This window comes from Myotis myotis, unplaced genomic scaffold, assembly GCF_014108235.1.
Source record: "Myotis myotis isolate mMyoMyo1 unplaced genomic scaffold, mMyoMyo1.p scaffold_m19_p_7, whole genome shotgun sequence".
In the NCBI taxonomy this organism is placed as follows: Eukaryota; Metazoa; Chordata; class Mammalia; order Chiroptera; family Vespertilionidae; genus Myotis; species Myotis myotis.
The window spans coordinates 8,241,484-8,261,060 of record NW_023416379.1 but is presented as its reverse complement, the minus strand read 5'-3'; the positions used below and the strand labels follow the sequence as shown (position 1 = coordinate 8,261,060).

Below are 19,577 nucleotides of genomic sequence, written 5' to 3'. Positions count from 1 at the left end.
AAAGCACCATGAGTCTGCTTCCTGCACAGTGTTCAGATCTGCATTAGACATCATGTACCTGGGGGGCTGTGCTGGACCTACAGTCCCCGCCATGTTACCCTGTGTTGCTGTCTTCCCATTACTTACCAACTGAAACAGCATCATTCACTCATTTGTTTAATTACTCTGCCTGCCTTGCTTACTACTATATCCCCAGGACCTAGAAAGGGGTGTGGGATATGGTCAGGGATCAACCATTGCTTGTGTAATAAATGAACCAGGTTGACTAATAATAGGTGAGTGGATGCCTTTGCTTAGACATATCATGAGAAAGAAAATTTTAATTACCATTTTCTCCTGTACACAAATAGCTTAAGCAATAAGTAGTACAAACATGAGCAAACCTACTCTCTTTACTATAGTTCAACTAGTTTGGTCATTTGCCATGATTATGAGACTAAAATTTTGAATTGAGGTGCATCAGAAATGCCAATATTTGAGTGCTTTGATTTTTAAAATGGCAAGTACAGTGGTTTTCTACCCTCCTATAATTATCCTGTGAATAGTTGGGTTAAATAAAAGTAAACAAAACTATGCTTTCTTAGTTCATAGGCTCACCATCTTAAAAAATGCACACTATTAGAATGTCTTATAAAACCCCAACCTTTTGCTAAGTATCTGTGGCAAAACTCTCCATCTCTCATCCAACTGCTCCAAATGTAGTTTCATCATTTTCACATCATCTTTGGAGGCCACTGAGAACAGTGATTCCTTCCGTTGCACAAGGTTGCTGTAGACGGAGGCCTGGGATGCAACTTCACTCTGCAGTGCCTGCCGAACACAGAACATGTTATAGATCTCTTTCCAACATGATTGACAAGGAAGGGCCACATGACACATAATGACCTTTGGAGGTTGTTATCCAAAGGCTCTGCATTCATGCAAAACGGAGGCTATGGGGACTAGACTATAGAAAGTTTTATGCCTTAATTGAGAAAGGAACCCATTTCACCTCTAAACCAACATTTAAAAGGCTACTGAAACTTGGATTCGTTTTCCAGGGTCTGAGTTACATTGTCAGGCACATTTAGATGCTGTAGGGTTTCTTTCAGGATGAAGAAACTGAGCGGGCGAAGAGAATCAAAGGAGAACTACTGCTAAAGGGAAAATGCATGCCTAGCAATAAGAGAGATGCGATTCCAGGCAGCAGGGATGTGGGCTCCCTCTGTTCAGAGAGACTATTGGGCCAAATTGGGGAGCTTAAGTGCTCTTCATTACTTTCACGCAGCCGATCCACTTGTCTTTTATATTTCATCAGGCAATAAATCTCTTAGGTCTGTGAGGGATGCATAAAGTTGTGGTTCCCACCTAATAAGAGGTAAACACGCATATAGATAGCTAACAACAGAGCATGGTGTTAACGGGGATGAGAGGCATAGCTGGCACACGGTAGGTGCGTGTCAAAATGCTTTACCCTCCCCTCTACAATAACATCATCAAACTGGCCATCGCCAGGTTCACCAACACTTTGTCTTTCAGGTGCGGATGGTTCTTTGTGGGATCACAAAACCAAAGCAAGAAGTTAAGTTGGCTGGAGGGCTTTGGGGAGGGAGTCCCTGGCCTCCCGCCGCCTCCAGGCCTCTGCGTGGGGTCGCAGCGTTTGCTCTTGTTTTACAATGCAGCCACGACAAAGAGCGTGTCCTTTCCCCCACACTTCCTGGAGCTTGCCTGTGTCAGTTGAAGTTCACTCTCCACTTTGACCCTGTCTGCAGTGACGTCCACTTCCGGGGAGCTGGCTATGGCTTCGCAGCGCTCCAGCCAGGTCAGAAAGGTCGACAGCTCTTTCTCCAGGCTAAGGAGAGCAGAGATAGGAAGCAAATACATCCAAAATTATCATATTAGAAAGCGAGGCCTTTCTGCAGTTGGAGGGTCCAACACTAAGCAATATAAATAATACAATGCTGGTTATCTTATTCCTAGACGTGAAGGTAAAAATACCACTCCTCTCATGTTCACATATGTACTCATATGTTCACATATGTACACATATGTTCACATATGTACATAGACATATGTGTGTAATATGGAAAGATACATGTACCTGGTACATCCTGTCCACTCCCATGTTAAAAACGTGACTTGACATGTTTTACATCTGGGATGATTATTGCCCATCACTTAGAGAACAGTTGGCCCGGAATTTCCTATTTAAGTATGGCTATTGCCCAGAAAGTGTGGCTCAGTGGTTGAGCGTCTTCCCATGCACCAAGAGGTTGCTGCCATGATTCCCCTTCAGAGCACATGCCTGAGTGGCAGGCTCAATCCCCAGTAAGGGGAACGAAAGAGGCAGCTGATGGATGATTCTTCTCATCGTTGATGTTTCTATTTCTCTCTCCCTCTCTTTTCCTTCCTCTCTAAAATGAATATAAACTTGTTTTTTTAAAGAGTGGCTATTGAAACCCAGGTGGCAACTGGGGAAGGAAGGTTTCTCACCGCTGCCAGTGGGCCAGCAGGTTCTCCAGCGCCGTCTGTCTCTCCTTCGCCCGACTCAGCAGCCCCTGGTATCTCTGCTGCAGGGCCGCGGCCTCCTGGACGGAGCAGCCTCTGCTCACGACCTTCTGGGCACCAGCAGAGAGAGCGGCCAAGGCACTGCTCAGGGACTCCAGGGCCTGGCAGAGATCCTGGGGAGGGGACAGGAGGAGGGCAATGAAAACAGACAGAAACGAGGCCACCATTTTCCTCTGAGACCCATTCCCGCCAAAACTGTCCCCTCAGTCATAACACACAACGATGGCACTGAAAATTGTCTGACCATGATTTCCAGTGACACAGTGAGAGTGAGGAGAGAGAGTTATTTCATGGATGCAGGAATGAAAATGAAAACGGAGAGACTACTGCCCCAATAAAACTATGCTGCTGTATATCTGAATAATGTCTACTTTTCCTTAACAAGTTAGATAATTTGTGAAAATTATTATTCATTTTATGTGAAATTTATTTAAAAACTCTATTCTAAATTTTCAAGAGCTATATGTAACATGCAGTAATTTCTATACAAATATATTGGAAAAATACAGCTGACGTAGCTGTTATCTTTTATGCATATAGTTATCTATAATAAAAGCGTAATATGCTAATTAGACCAGACAACCAAACGACCTTCTGGACATCATTCCGGACATCCTTCTGGATGAATCCACGGCAGAGGAGGTTAGGGGTGATCAGGCAGGCAGGCGAGTAGTTAGGGGCGATCAGGCAAGCAGACAAGCAATTAGGTGTCAACAGTCAGGCAGGCAGAGTGGTTGGGGCAATCAGGCAGGCAGGCAGAGGCGGTTAGGGGCGATAAGGCAGGCATGCAGAGTGGTTAGGGGTGGTCAGACAGGCAGGCAGAGGCAGTTAGAGGTGATTAGGCAGGCAGGCAGGCTAGTGGTTAGGAGCCAGTGGTCCCGGATTGCGCAGGGATTGGGCCTAAATTGGCAGTTGGACATCCCTTGATGGTCCCGGATTGTGAGAGGGTGTAGGCCAGGCTGAGAGACACCCCCCCCCATGCACAAATTTCGTGCACTGGGCCTAGTTATGATAATAACCATAAGTAGCCGTGGAATGTGGCAGGTACTGTGGTATGTACATTACATACACCAACTCATTTACTGTCCATCAGACCCTTAAGAGTTATGTTCTTTCACTAGCCCCATTTTACAAATCAGAAAGTCAAGACAGGGGAAAATAACTGGCTTCAGAAATCTAAATATTAAGAAAAATAGAATATTATCTTCTCTGGTAATAGACTTAGCTGTCTATTAAAATAATTCCATGAAATTCAATTAACTTAATTTTCCTCATTTTGGGGGTACTTTTTAAAAAATGACATCAGTAACACAAAAACACATCGTTATTATAACAATTCCAATGACGTCAGTTCCTCTCCTCTTTCCAGATGTGCCTTTGCCAGTTGTCTGCTTTCTGTCCCTGCAGCCCTTTCCCGCATGTATGTATGTGTGCGTACACATGCACATGTAACAGGGATAACATACTTTTTTGTTTATTAATTAACAGATATTTTGTTTTACTATTTCTTTGTGCCTGATGTTCCGCCTTTGCTCCTTCCCCTGAATTCTGCCAGAAGCATCTACTGTTCCTTCGTAAAACATCTCACAACGGTCACCAGTTCAGGACCAGACCAAAAACGCCAGTCACTGCGAAAAGGTGAGCGGGGACATAGTCTTGGCACATTTGAGTCTAGCGGGTTAAAATCTGAAATCTGCTCTGCACATGTATATTTTTCTGCATACTTAATTTTTATAATGCTGGTAAGAGGTAGCAGGATTTATTAAAGCTATGATATGAAAAAGTTACATGTTCTAATTAAGAGAGAGGAAGACTTTTTTTTTCTGGAACAAAGTAGGTATTTTTTAAAATTTAATTTTTTCCTTCATCTCTTATCCCCTCCCTGTCTTCCACCACCTACACCCATCCTCCTCCACCCCACAATCACCACACTGTTGTCCATGTCCATGGAGAGAGAGAAATATATTTTAAATGGATACTTCTTTAACATACATTTTAATGAAAACTCACTTGCATGTTTATATTTTTTTGTGTCCTATGAAGTAAATATGCTGGATCTATATCATTCCTCATATAACATAAACATTTAAAAATTTTAACTCTCATAAAAATGTTTACTATATTTCCTTTTCAGCAGGATTAATCAAGTTTCTGAGTTGATAAATAAGCAGAAATGTTGAAGCATACTCTTACCATATGTTCTTGGAGAGCTTTGTATGTTTCTGTAGCTGAAGAACATGTTTTAATTGGATCAGCAAGTTTATCTTCAAATTCAGACACAGACTGCTGGGCCTACAACATTGGTGAAATATCAAAATAATGGTGGGAAAAACATACATCAAGACGAGAAAGGTTATTGGGGAAGCAGCATGCCTATCATTTCTGGATAACTTTCAATGTGTTGATAAAATGCGTTTAAAAAAATCTAAAATGAATGTGTCCTATTATTTCAAAGAAATATAAATGTCTTAATGCCTATCTGAACACAATGTATAATGACATTTTTTATTCCCTCAAAAATGTGCCATAAAAATAGTTATAAACTTAAGCATCATGGACAACTTGGTAAATAATTGGCAAATTGTGTTGTTTCCTTATTCCACTATTTCTGGACTTTTTACTGCATTTCCCTATAAATGCGGTGTGAAACAGGTCACTGTAGCATGCATGGGCCAATTCTTACCTTTCTAAGATTCTCTTCAAACTTTTGCTGCTGAGAGACCTGTCCCAGGATTGTTCCTTCCAGACCCTGTGCGTGCTCTCGAAGTTCTTCCCAGTATCTTCTTAGTTGTGTCAACTTGGCCTTGATGCGGGCTGATTCTCCAGTGGTAATAAACTGGGCAAAAGACTGTGCTTCTTCTTCCAGCCCTGTGATGCTGCCGATCTTACTTTCTATTTCCTGAATCGTGACCTAGTATTCAAAAGGAGAAAAATGACAACGCAGGCTGAGCAAGCTTGCCTTCCTGAAATGATACAAATATTGCAGAGAGAAAACGGACATTTCAATGTATTGGGGTGGTCAGAGAGCAGCTATGAACAAACCCCATGTGTTTGCTGACCTCATTTTTGGAGGATAGATATGCAGATTATGTCTGAAATATACATGGGTGGTTGTGCTCCCTGGATGGAGAATGAAGAGAAATAGCTACTCCTGCCTGCAGTGATGTAAGCAGGGGGATGTCCCCGGAACGCTGAAGGCAGCTGGAATTCCCTGCTTACCCTATGAGTCAAGGATTTTAACCAACTGATCTGAGAAGGAGTGTGCTCCAATCACTCACAGGAATGCTAATATTGACATTCGCTTAAATCTCCTAAAATGTAGTATTTCAAATTTGACCTAACTACAAGCTTATCTGATTCCACTCCGACCTAAACCCAGTCTTTTCACATTTATCATCTATCCTTTATGCCAGTATATTCCAAGTCTGGACTATATTAAGATCACTTGGCCCCCATCCTCAGGGACTCGGACTCAGTTGGTCTAATGTGGAGCCAAGTCTTTGCAATTCCAACAATTCCTCAGGTGACGCCTCTACTGCTGGCCCTGGCCCCCCTGTATTGCCACTGCTTTACTCACTAGCTGTGGGTTCTATAACAAAGCACCTACTTGCTACAGTTTCAGTTGTGGGCATTTTATGTATTAGCCAACACCTGAAAAGTGCTGAAAGCCATCAAGGATGTGTGTGCATATGTGACTGGAAGTGTCTATCTGTCTCTCAAAAACATAGAGGCTTATTTATGTAGAAGAAAATGAAAATTATTTCTCTGAGGAAAAGAGCCAAATCGTTCAATCAAAATAAAGCAAAAAATAAAAAATAAAAATTCAGACAATCTGTTTCAAATCATTTAAATGAAAAATACTGTTACCCTAGAAAAAGATAATGTGACTTAAGCTTAAATGAGAAAACATAGAGATAATTTCTGTCTAGATAAGGCAAATCAGAAATAACTAGTGTGAGTATATGACTTATTTTACTTCCCATATGCATGACTGCAATGGCATGCTTGATAGGTATTTGTTGTTTGAGCATAAATACAATTCTTCCTTTGTTTTACTGTTTATAAATGATATTTTTTTAGAAAAATTACTCATAGATTTAAAAAATAGATATTGAGTGTTTCCTAGGTGTCAACAATTATTGTAGGTGCTTGCAACACCTCAATGAAACAATTTTAGTTGTAATTTCTTAGTGTAATGCATGTCATTAGCAAACTCATATAGGCAAACTATATAATCCAGAATGAGAAGATAGAAGATGAACCCAGTATATGTTCTTAACACCTATAAATGATCAATTAGGAATAAGAAATCAGTTCATTTGGAATAGCATGTCATGAAGACCAAAAGTGGGCTTGTAGATAAATACCTTCACAACTATGCAATTATGAATTAGTTTTACCATGAGGTTGTTTTCAATGGAAAACATGAAAAATATTGCCTTATTTTTACTATTTCCAATCATTTAATTCTATGTGGAAATAGAACATGAATCTATTAGCCCAGATTCCACATTAAAGTGCATTTCACTCTATCTTTGATTTCTAGCAAATGATTTTCTTGCTCTTCATATTCATTCAATACATTTTTAAATAGTTTCCAAAATGCCACATTGGAATATTAAAATGTATTTCTAGGCTGATGGACTGAAAACCCACAATTGAATGTTTATATATTTAAAAATAAAATATGTAATTGTTTTGTTTCCTAAAGAGTAACAATGTAATGATGTTTGGTAAGTGATATAGCTCCAAAGTCCTGGAATTAAGGTTAAATAATAGTGAAAAGAGTGAATAGAAAGCATAAGCAAATTAGAAAGTGTATGTTAAAATTCTGGAAAGAACAATTTTGAGACAAAACTATTTAAGTGTGTTATTCTTTGTTTTATCAGAATTTAGCAAAAATGATTAAATGACAACTTTGCAAAAATAGTTTTAAAGAGTAAACATATTCCATGAATATTCCTAATGGCTTAACATCTGCTTTTCCTACTATACCACCCAGCATGTAAGCACGCTTGTACATACCAGGCTGCACGTAGCCTCGGTTGCATAAGACGTGTGATAAACCAGGATGATCTGCACAGCATGTAAGCCACGCGAAGCAAGATCGCACCCTCCCACCGTGCACATGGCGATGACTTGCTCTGAGTCATAATGTGAAATGTTCCCTCACCTTGGTATTTATTTCACTATATTTAATTAAATGAAATGTCAGAGGGTTTCCCCTTTCCAACAAAATAGGCTGAGATAGAAAAAGAAGTGGCTGAATTTTAAAAATGTGACGTGTAAAAATTGCATATAAAAAAGGAGAAACGGACCCTCAGAATTCATTACGTTCAGCCCATCTTTTTCTTAAACTATATGAATGGAGCGAACAATGACAGTCTCTGCACATGGTTATTTTAGAGTTGGGGCTCAGATATCACAGAGTCTAGTCCATGCCCTGAAAGTCATCATAAATGAAAGAATCGGAGCGATGGGTCTGATAGCTTCGCATAAAGTAATTTCTCCTCCTTGTGGTCTGTGAGGGTAAATATTACTAACTCTTGACATTTGGGATAATTCTGTAAGCACAGTTGTAGATGAAGAATACAGTTCATGTTGTATAAATGAATCAACAGAGCACTCCAATGTCGTTAATTCAAAATCAAGGAAAAAATAATGTAACCATAAAATCATTTTAATGGTATTGCACACAATATTAGCTTTGGATGCTTAAGTCAGACAATATTAACACATAATTCCATCTATAAGCGGTTGCCCGGTATCAATCAAGACCTCTTAGCTCAGCAATCTGTGTGAATTTAATTTTAATAGTGTCACATAGCAAGGAAAGATTTGTCCTGGGGCCAAAGAGCATTGGATGAAATGCAAGAAAGGAGTTTTTAAAAGCTAGACATGGATTAGAAATGCAACGAACGTGTGAGCAGGTCACCTTAATCTGGTTGGTTTGCATGTCCATGGCAGATGGCGTAGTTTCCAAGGCATTGAGCTCTTTTTCTTTCTCACTTATCCAGACGGACAGGGTCTCAAAATTATTGCCAAAATGTTCCCACTTGTTTTTCACCATTTCCATGGTTTTAATACTAAAATTAACCAAATTAAGTAAATAAAATGCAGTATTTTAATAAAGAACAGCAATACATTTCCCCTTAAGTTACTATGTAAAAAGATAAGTTAAGACATTTGTGACCATATCAAAGTTGAAACTACTAGGACAGGGAAAAACTGCACATTTGGTCCGACTAGTTGTCAGTTGTCGTCTTCCTATCTCCTCTGAGAATAAGCGTTTAACGAAATAGCTTCTGCACCATGCTAGGAATAGAAGTGTGCTTCGAACAAAATATTTCAGGGTGCAAGGGGGATTGAATACAGGTATCGTCTAGTTAAACGGCACGTTAAGTATTTGCCAGAACTTATTTAAATAAACTGCCTGCGTACGTAGTGCACACAGTGTGCAGCTGTCTACTTTTGTGGGCACGGTCCTCCTGTCTTAGAGGAGCGGGACCACAGCGATGCTTGATGCTCCAGGATCCTTACAAAAGGCATCTTTACAAACCAAGATGGAGCTTGTAACTTGAATTCCATGTTGACAGGCAGGGACTGCTCTATCATTGGAGCTAAGCCTTTAATCTATAATCTATAATCACGTCAGCTATTCTCAGGTGTCTCTACAGTCTTGATTCCAAAATACTTTTATAAATCGTTGTACATGAGCACCCTAAATGCTTTTAGACAACTGGGGCTTTATTTGTAATAAATCTAATGAATACAAATTTAGCTGTAGATTTCCAGTTTGTATTAGCTATGCATATGTATCCATGTGACTATGGCTTTCAGTTTAGAAAAAGAGTAGGAAACTTAGAGTCTATCATTGCACTGGTAAGTCCCTTTGCTAAAAAAAAAGAAAGAAAGAATTTTCCTGTTTACCGAAAGGCACTTGAAGACATCAAGAAAAAAAATACAATGGCATCATTGATTGTCCAATTAAGTAATATTGCAGTCTCAAATATGTACCCTGTATGTGCCTAATGTTCTTATTAGTACAGGAAATGCAAGCTATGTTATATGGCACGTTTCTAAATAAAGATGCATTCAAATGGACATTCCTCATAAAAGTAGATTCCTTCCTAATACACTCCAAGTTTTACTTTTTCCATACCTTGATGAATAGTATTTAATATTTAACATTTTCAAAGTTTAAAGTCATAATAATTTCCTCTAAATATATTATTTAACAACCTTTAAAGTTTAGGCAATGTACAATCTTAATGTCAAAGTGTTAAGAGTATAAAAACAAATTTTACATTTAAAAATCCATCTTAGAAATTATGCCCTATACCTTAAGGATGTGTCAGTGATTTGCCACTAAATAACTTTGAAAATAGGAATGTTCAGCCATATTGTTTTGAGGAACATTGGCCATATTCTCATGTCTATTCCCTCCAAAGTTTTTATGTGTACATTTTGTACATAACAGGATACCATAGGCCAAACAATTCTTTCTTTCCTTTTGTAGGTGAACATATATTAAATATTTAAATATAAAGTAGACTTTTAAAATTAATTTTTGGAAATAGAATATCAATCAGTGGATTTTGAATAGTGAGGCACTGTTGACAAGCTCTGTGAGCTTGGAGATGAAGACATTTGGACTATATCTTATGTATTTCAGCCCAGAACCTACACAAGCAAAATATCTCTTCTTCCCTCTAACTGGTGACAGCAGCATAATTCAGTAAACATTTGTTTTCAATATCAGTTCCTTTTTGAGATTCCCTCTCCAATGTATAAAGGCCACGGACTTTAACAGGTATGGCTTTTTCACAAACAGAACCCGTTTCCGAAGCAAAGACCATATCCCTGATATGTTTCTGCTCTGTTAGAGATGCTGGCTTCTGTGTTGGCGGTACTGTCTTTTGAATTGTGAGTTGCTTCCTCAAAACATGCTGAACTACACAGACACTTCAAGATTTATAAAGAATGTGAGGAATACAATATACAGGAAAGAGTGTATGGAATTTTATCTCAGAGACGAAAGTTTAGGGCGTGTCAAGCACATACTCTTCTTCGAGGGTGTCTTCTAACTTTTTGACTTGTTCTTTGATTGACTTGGCCTGCTGTTGGAGCAGCTGCTTATTCTTGGGCCCAAGTGGTATCTCTGAAGCTTCCTTCACAAGGCTCTCAGCCTGGACTGCAATACCTTCTGTCCGCTTAGAAAACTCCTAGAAAAATATATTAGATATATTAGAAATGTTAGGAAGGTGACTTCCTTTAAACTCTGCCCTTAAATAAATTGCATATATGTACTGCAGAGTCTCCCCCAGATTCGATGGATGGGTAGATTCACACATGCATGTGTATTAGCATATTATATGCTGAGCCATAAAACAGATGTATTTTCATCATTGCCAGAACAGACTTCACTATTTTCATTTTATATACACAACCATACACACACACACACACACACACACACACACATATATATATATATATACCTTCACAGTAATCCAACAATTCTCACAAAAATGTTTTTTCACTGTTTCCTGGTTTGGGTTTATTGTTTAGAATTCTGAGCTGCATTATAATAATTAACTTATTCACAAATATATTAGTTTATCACAGGACATTTCAGAATAATCAGGACAATCAATAGTGATTGATTTTTTCAATCATAGAGATACTAATTTCCCAGGGCAATAAATATAAATATTTGTTTATTTAATTGACAACTATCTGAGTCAATACAGAGTATCACTATTATCTATCTATATAAAAGCTAATATGCAAAGTATCCCCTGGGGAGTTTGACCGAGAATTTGATTGCTCGCTATGATGTGCACTGACCACCAGGGGATGGTGTGGAATGAAAGAAGGCCCTGGCTGGCAGCTGGAAGGCCTCAATCAGCCCTGATTGTTGGCCAGGACTAGGGACTCTACCCATGCACAAATTTTGTGCACTGGGCCTCTAGTTTACTATAAAGAAGCATTTTGTTAACTAGTTCTCTGAAAAGAGACATAATCTAATGTTAACGGTGTTGAACTTATTTTCTATACATCCACATACCACATGGTGGAAAGAAGAGAAGTTTTACAACTGTCATACATGGACCAGAATCTCTGCTTTGATCATTACTAGTTGTTGAACTTTGGTGAATTACTTTCCAGGTTCTGGCTCTTTCGTATGAAATGCCATGATGCTTTTCTGGTAGGTTATTAACTTACCTGGAACTCTGGCAAGTACCTATTATAATTTTTGATGTCCCTCATGTAAAATGGAGGACAAAATAGCTTATAAAATTCACACAATGATTTTCATTCAAAAAACCAAAAATTAATTTAATATGTTTGAGGCACTGGTAAATTTTAGTGGTTACCTGAACTACTGACTACTGAATTTAAAAATGTAAACCAAAGGATAATCTTGAGTAAAAAAAAATTAATCTCACTTTTTTCATGTAAGAAAATCTCACAGGAGGTTTAAATTTTCATCACAAACAACCATCTACTAAGTAGGTAATGTGGAAACCTAATGTAAAATAATTTTTTAAAGTCAGATTTTCAATAGCCATCTTTTCCCACAGAGCATCTCCCAGAATTATTACATAATGCCATATAAGATAGAGTTACTACATAAATCCTATTATAACTTCATGTTTGAAAGATTTAATGTCCCCATAGAAATATCAACATTATTTCAGAGAAGTACCCTGCATTTTAAGAGAATAAAAATGAGTAAGTAAAGCTTCCTTATACTAGTAGTAGATATTTTATAATATCATAAAATACGGTATTTGCTAATGTCACAATTCTGAATTCTAAGCTTATAACCACTCACTGCACTACTGATATATGTGAGCTTAGTTATTGCGGATTCAATTGTGAAGACTGACTTCACAGCATAATCTTTCAGAATCCCATGAATAGAATCAGAAGTAAAAAATAGTATTTTTCCCCCTTAATGTTTCCCAGAACCAAGAAAAAACTGTGGAGAAAGTAGAATTATGTTTGAAATTGTTTATATGCATTTAGTCTCAGAGCCTGTTGTGAGAGGTATATGTATGGAGCAAGCACAACACAAAGGAATCCAAAGAAGAGAATGGTGTTGATAAAGAGCAAATAAAACAAAAATAGAATAACATTGTCAGGTGTTATATCCATATCCTAAGGAGATGACGTGTGAGTGGCAGCAGGGTATAGCAGGAAAGAGAGGACTCTGGCATCAGAAAGGCCTGGAGCTGCAACCAGGCTCTGCCCTTCACCAGTCATGTGACCCTGAGCCACATAAGTCTCTGAATTTTCTGTAACTCACCAGCAATCCCTTGTTGTGAAGATTAAACATGATATTCCATGAGCACCCTCCCACATACTGGCAGACAGAAAGCACTCAAGTTCTTTAGCACAACCACTCCAGGGCTACCACCGGAATGAAGGCCGTATAAACAATATCAAGTGAGCAAAGCAATAGAGAACAGTGATTCTAGCTTAGAAGGGATTGTGCAGCAGCATCTGCAAACAATTAGTCAAGTGTCCCGTTTCATCATGAAGAGCATCACTGCCCTCAGAATTCCTTTATTGCATTTATTTATTAGGAAACTATTTCCCACTTTAATGAAAACTGTCTCTCAGTTCTTGGTATTTAAATCTTATTTATGTTTTCATTCCTCAGAGAAGCTTGACCAGTGTATTGAAGAGTGGATGATCAATAAACAATTAAGTACTGATTAAATGCATAATTATAAGGATTAATAGTAATAGGGAGTGAAAACACAGTTTTTCTTCCGAGTAATGAGTACCAAGAGACTCTCTGTCTTACTGATGTACCTTTGTCTGTTCCAGTTCTGAAGACAAACTTTCCAAACTGCTAAAACTCAAGAAGCGCTCATGGCTGGAACCTGTTTGAAAAAGGTATCTGACCACTGTCTCTTTGTTGGTTTCAAATCGCTCCCATTTTCTTAATGTGACCTACATTTGAAAAAAATAAACAGCATATAATGTTATGAGCTATCAAAGTATGTCACAAAATATTGTTCACATTTCTATTCTTTGTCAGGCTGCCAACTTCTCGTTGACTCTGTTCAAATTTCACACATTATACTCAATAAAGACAATCCTAAAGGCTTCTACAAAGAATTTCCCTTTTGAGCCTTAGTTCATCTACAAAAAGAGTGTGTGTGGACAAGGACTCTGAATTTTCTACCAGCTGTAATGTCCTATGCATCTAAGGATATTCCTTAAAATGTAGATAAAGGACAAAGGAAAAGAAAGTCTCCCAGATTCTAGAAAGAAAAAGAGAAAGAGAGAGAGAGAGAGAGAGAGAGAGAGAGAGAGAGAGAGAGAGAGAGAGAGAGAGAGAGAAGGAAGGAGGGAGGGAAGGGAGGAGGAAGGAAGGGGAGAATGGAAGAGAGAAGTGAGCAGGTGGCAAAATTCAAAAACTTTATTTCAGGTAATGTGCCAAGATCACAGTAAAGTATAACCTTGTGGCTACTGGACTGCAGAAATGAGAAATAATTCCGTGTCAATTTCTAGATTCAGACAAGTGTGAATTAAAATCCTGGCTTATTGTGGGCCACTGCTCTGTGACTTTGAGTCAGGTGCTCAAACTCTTTCCTTTCTAAGCATCCACACTTGCAAAATGTGCTAATTATACCACCCATTGCATAAGGCTGGTGTGGTGCTTAAGTAGGTAAATAGCTAACACGATGTGGGAGCATCAGGGGTGGAAACAAGCAGCTTCTCCCAACAGGATGTGTAACCTGTGGCCGGGGGCTGCCCAGCTCTGGACTCCAGGCTCCTACCTGGATGCGGCGCTCTTGCCTCTCCCTGCTGCGCTCCAGGCCGTCCAGGGTGCTCTCCAGCTTCCGCAGCTCCTCCTGCACCGGGCCGGGCAGCCCGCCTTCTCCCTGCCCGGCCTGCGTCATCTGCTGCTGCACGTCCCTCTTCTTTGCAGAGATTCTCTTTGTCTTTTGCTGGAAGCATTTGTTCAAGGGTGGACATACATGTTACTCTAAGCGACTAGGCAGGGACATAGCGCCCAAGCGTTAGGGGAGATACAAAATGGTAGGAGCTCACACAGCTTGGACCCAAGCTCTATTTAAAGTCAACATGAACAGTGAAAACGGCAATGAAGACTGTGCATTACTCAAAGATGGACATTACTTATAAATATTGTGTTTTCAATGGTAAACGACATCATTTGGTCTTGGTGTTTTGATTATGTGCAAATTCAGACAACATTTAGCATTCTGTGCAATACTCCAGAAGGAATCTGGCAAAGCTATTCATTTGCCATGATTCTCCTAAAATAATTACTTTCTGCTTAAACACATGAAGTCCTAAGTCCATTTTTAAAAATCATTTATGCTCTAAGAAATGCTACTATTAAGAAATGTAATTCCTACGCATATTCAGAATGATTAATCTGCTGAGAAATCTGGGGAAAGTCATGTTTTAAAATAAACTTTTTATTGAATTATAATGTACAAACAGAATGGTAGGCAAATCTCAAATGTACGGCTCATTAATTTTCACAAGTAAACACACATATAACCAAGCACCTGACCCAAGAAATGTGAAGTTTTAAAAAATTAATGTAAATATTTACAATTTCATATTTCTCTGACTTAAATTGAAACCCAAACACAACTTTTACAATAATTGAGAACAATATTACTACCAAGCATGAACTTTTCTATACTCACAGTTTTTTATAATTATTAAATATATCCATAAAGCCTAAAAGCTGCCATTTTACATATACTTTTAGTGTAATTTTAATTTTTATATATTACATATATATAATTAGCTACCATTTGCTAGACATTAAGTTAGCTAGAATTTTAAAAAATGTATTTCTTTATTGATTTCAGAGAGGAAGGAAGAGGGAGAGAGATATAAAAACATCAATGATGAGAGAGAATCATTGATCGGCTGCCTCCTACACACACCCTACTGGGGATCGAGCCCACAACCCTGGCATGTGCCCTTGGCCAGAATTGAACCTGGGACCCTTCAGTCCACAGGCTGATGCTCTATCCACTAAGCCAAACTGGGTAGGGCAGTTAGCTAGAATTTTGCCATTAAATATTTTACGTGAATTATACTTCCACTTATATTGAGTTTGACAAGTGACACTGATTAAAATTGCAGATTATCAATATACTAGAGGCCCGGTGCACAGAATCATGCACCAGTGGGGTCCCTCAGCCTGGCCTGCACCCTCTCACAATCCAGGACCCCTTGGAGGATGTCAGAGCATTTGTGCATGGATTCAGCCTGATCCCCACAGGCCAGGCCGAGGGTTCCCACCGGTGCATGAATCCATGCACAGGGCCTCTAATATGCATATAAGATCTTTGGTTAATCTCTTCCTGCCCTCCCCCTCCCCCTCCCCCCTTCCCTCTGAGATTCATCAGTCTGTTCCATGTTTTCATGCCTGTTTATTGAGCATCTTCCCCCTGGTGGTCAGTGCGCGTCATAGCTACTGGTTGAATGGTCGAACGGTGAAATGGTCACTTAAGCTTATATATATATATAGATATACCAGAATGTCTTTACTCCAGTTCTATCCCTATAAAGCACACTCTCCAGAAAGATCTGGTACTCCAGGTAAATCATAATTTCTCAGACTAAGATGTATTCAGAATTATAAATTGAAAAGTGAGATTTTTTATGTAATGACAAAAGAATGTTGATCTCAAATAGGAAGCAATTATCTCCATGCTTCCCATCTCTGTTATGAAACAGACAATTTGCACGTTGTATAAAGGTTTTTATAGCAAAACCAACTTTCCCTTCACAATATGTTTTGAATTTTTTCATGTCCTCAAACCATTCAGGCTGAGAATTTGTCTTGCAGAATCTTTGAAATATTTTATATTTAAGAGAGAGACCAAAAGTGCTTCCTTTTAACCATTCAGCTGGGTTCCTTTCCTTCCTGCACACCCCTGCCCTTCCCTTCGCCCTCACCCCGGTTCCATGCTAGTCCTCTCTCTGGTATCAGTAATCAGCTATCAACGTTGCACAAATGCACTAGGAGAAGGGCCATTCTACCTGGTGATGAAGGAGTAGCTGCTGCGCTTCAAACAGGTTTTCCGTGCCCAAGATCTCCTCCGCTTGCTCCTGGACTTCCTTGGAGCCAGAAATTAACTCTTTGAGGGAACTCTTGACGATTTCTTTGTACTGGACACAGTCCCCGAAACTGCTTAACATCTTTTCAACCTACGTGTTCATGAAAATATTGTAAATCATATGCTCATGTAATCTTAATTTTTTAAAGAATATGTGTAAAGTCTTTCTCAACAACTTGCAATATATGCACAGATCCCTAATCTTTATTCTTTCAAATGTTTTAAAGCTTCTTTATTATTATTAACTGCATAGTCACTTATGGGAGTCGCAAGGATCATTTGTTATGGTGCTGCGTGGTATATTAAAAACCTGCTCAGCCTCAAAAATCAAGGCAGGGTAATACAACTGCACATATTATATATATTGTCTCCTGGATCGCTTTCATTTCAATCTTATAACTAAAATAAAATCATTAAAAAAAACCTGTGGTATAAGAAAGTTTAGTGTATCCTATTTAAAGTAAGAAAAATTTTGTATAGAGGACAAAGAGAAAAAAAAAGGGTATTTGTTAAAAATGCACTTCCAATATTTCAGGCAAAGCATCAATATAATTTCTGATTTTTGTGGTTCCTTAGTGGATTCTTTTCCTTGTCATTTTCTTCAATTTTCAGCTTTGTCTTCTGCTATGAAAGATGGGCCATCAAAGGTTTTGAATGGCTTATGTTCCAAAATTTGATTAATCCTATTGCTGTTTTCAATTTGTCAAAAAAATTCTTAAGAACACTATATGTTACATATCAAAATGATCACATAAAACTCAAATCACAAGCAGTTCAGAGTATTTTTGATTTATGCAAATTCACTACTAGAGTCTTAAGCAGGTCCACATGGATTAAAAGTATAAAAAGTTAACTGGCCAACTGTTACATTAGAGATTGCTAGGAAGAATTCCGGATCTTCAGAATCAAGGCACTTTGTAGCCATTCAGTTGATCATTATTTCCTGCAAGCTTATTAGTGATTTCAAGAAAAATACTGATAACTATCTATTCTACTTTACATTCTTACATTACTTTCCATGCACAAACCCAGTAGACTTGTACGACCACCCGGTGAGTAAAAATATTCTAGCAGAGGGTGGAAGTAGCCCTATCAGAAATGAAGCAGATGGGTTTGTATATTCTAATCTATAAAGGAATATAAACATTGAACTGTATACCAAGAAGTTTAAAATGAGTAGATTTTTACCTAAAAGATCTTACGGGGCCGCAGACTAAACACTGAGCAGTCCATTACTGCCAGGCATCGGCTATGAGCACGTATTCTGTTCTGACACTGTATTAAGTGCTGTGAATACATGATTGCATTCAACTCTTGAAATTACCTTTTGGCATATTTTTTTGCCCTGCTTTACAAGTAAGAAAAACAAGGTCCCAGAGATATTAAATGACAAGCTTATTTATGTAAAGTGGTACCGGAGTTAAACACTAACTCTGAGTTTGCTTGACTCTCAAGCCTGAGTTCTTAACCTCCATGATGTTCCTTAAACTGACTATGAAATAATGCTCTTATTAAGAGTAAAAAAACTATGGAACTGATAAGCTTTGTATTTCAGCTATAGATCATTAATCTGAACTAATATTTGTCTGATAATATATCTGATAATGGCACAGACCATACCTCAAACTTCCTACCCATCTTTTCTACCAATATTTATATAACTAAGTATCAACTATTCTATTTCAACTAAGATTTCTTTATAAACTTGCTTGTTAAACTACAAACCGAAGAGGAAGAACCTTCCAGATTCCTTGCCCAGAACTGTATAGAGTGTGAGTAAATGATATACCTCTGACAATAAAGCTGTGAGAGCTTTGAAGGAACTAGATACTTTCGCCAGCTCATCGCCCTGCTTCTGGGCTTCTTTCTCAGAAGAAACTTCAATCAAAACTTGAAGCCTGGATCTCAGCCAGCCAAGAGTCTCGCCTTTTTGGGTAACACCATTTCTTATCTCCTGGAACGAAAGAACACTTGGATGAACAAAACACAATTGTGCATCAGAACTTTCCAGCAAGAAAGGGTTCCACCTGAGAAGGTATGTAAGGGGCCGGTAGGAATGCCAGGCATTCATTCCCCAATGGAGTGCCTGCTCATTTCACTTTGTTCAGGTCTTTCACAAAAGGCTACAAGTACGAGAAGGAACTGTTTCTCCAAGGCCAATACCTCATGTGTAAAGTCAGTACTCTCTAAACCAAAGGTTACCTTCATGATTACATGGTTAGATATTTACAGATTCCCTGGATCCCAACAAGGACCCTTCTAAAAGTACTGTAGAAGACTATCTGATACCAAAATTGGGAATTATAGTATATAATATACTTTGTCATCTTGCTTTCTGTAAGCTGGAAGGAACGTGGTATTTTTCGAAGAAAAGAAAAAAAGAATCTTTATTTTAGTTAGCTGATTCTTTTATTGAAGAGGTCACTTGCTGAATACTGTTATAGATAACTTAAAGATTTATTTTATTTTAACTTCATTAAATCATATTTTTTGTTAGCCTTTAGAAGTCAATAGCCTAGAGCAGGGGTGGGCAAACTTTTTGACTCGAGGGTCACAATGGGTTCTTAAACTGGACCGGAGGGCCGGAACAAAAGCATGGATGGAGTGTTTGTGTGAACTAATATAAATTCAAAGTAAACATCATTACATAAAAGGGTACGGTCTTTTTTTTTCAATAGTTTTATTCATTTCAAACGGGCCGGATCTGGCCCGCGGGCCGTAGTTTGCCCACGGCTGGCCTAGAGAGTAAGATACACAAGCCGGATCATGACTCTAATCCAGGAAAGGAAGGCTTATGGGCCAAGACAAAGCCAGAAAGACTCGGGCTTTGGCCCTCAGAGGGCAGGGGACCCAGGGAAAGGGGTTCAGGCAGTCTCTCCCTCCTCCGCCCGCTCCGGG

At 38.6% G+C, this 19,577-nt stretch overlaps 1 protein-coding gene across 12 annotated transcripts in view; it reads right to left on the bottom strand.

Annotated features, from left to right (window-relative positions):
- The window catches only part of SYNE1 (spectrin repeat containing nuclear envelope protein 1), a 387,376-nt gene that overhangs the window by 235,555 nt on the left and 132,244 nt on the right, over positions 1-19,577 (bottom strand). For all 12 annotated transcript variants that reach the window (XM_036316912.1, XM_036316911.1, XM_036316914.1 and 9 more), the window contains 11 exons: positions 18,469-18,633; positions 16,603-16,770; positions 14,349-14,519; positions 13,375-13,515; positions 10,612-10,772; positions 8,483-8,633; positions 5,231-5,458; positions 4,741-4,839; positions 2,473-2,660; positions 1,708-1,831; positions 644-810 (listed from right to left, as the gene is read on the bottom strand). In XM_036316912.1, coding sequence (XP_036172805.1) covers positions 644-810; positions 1,708-1,831; positions 2,473-2,660; positions 4,741-4,839; positions 5,231-5,458; positions 8,483-8,633; positions 10,612-10,772; positions 13,375-13,515; positions 14,349-14,519; positions 16,603-16,770; positions 18,469-18,633 — 1,763 coding nt within the window. The remainder of the gene's footprint in view (positions 1-643; positions 811-1,707; positions 1,832-2,472; positions 2,661-4,740; positions 4,840-5,230; positions 5,459-8,482; positions 8,634-10,611; positions 10,773-13,374; positions 13,516-14,348; positions 14,520-16,602; positions 16,771-18,468; positions 18,634-19,577) is intronic.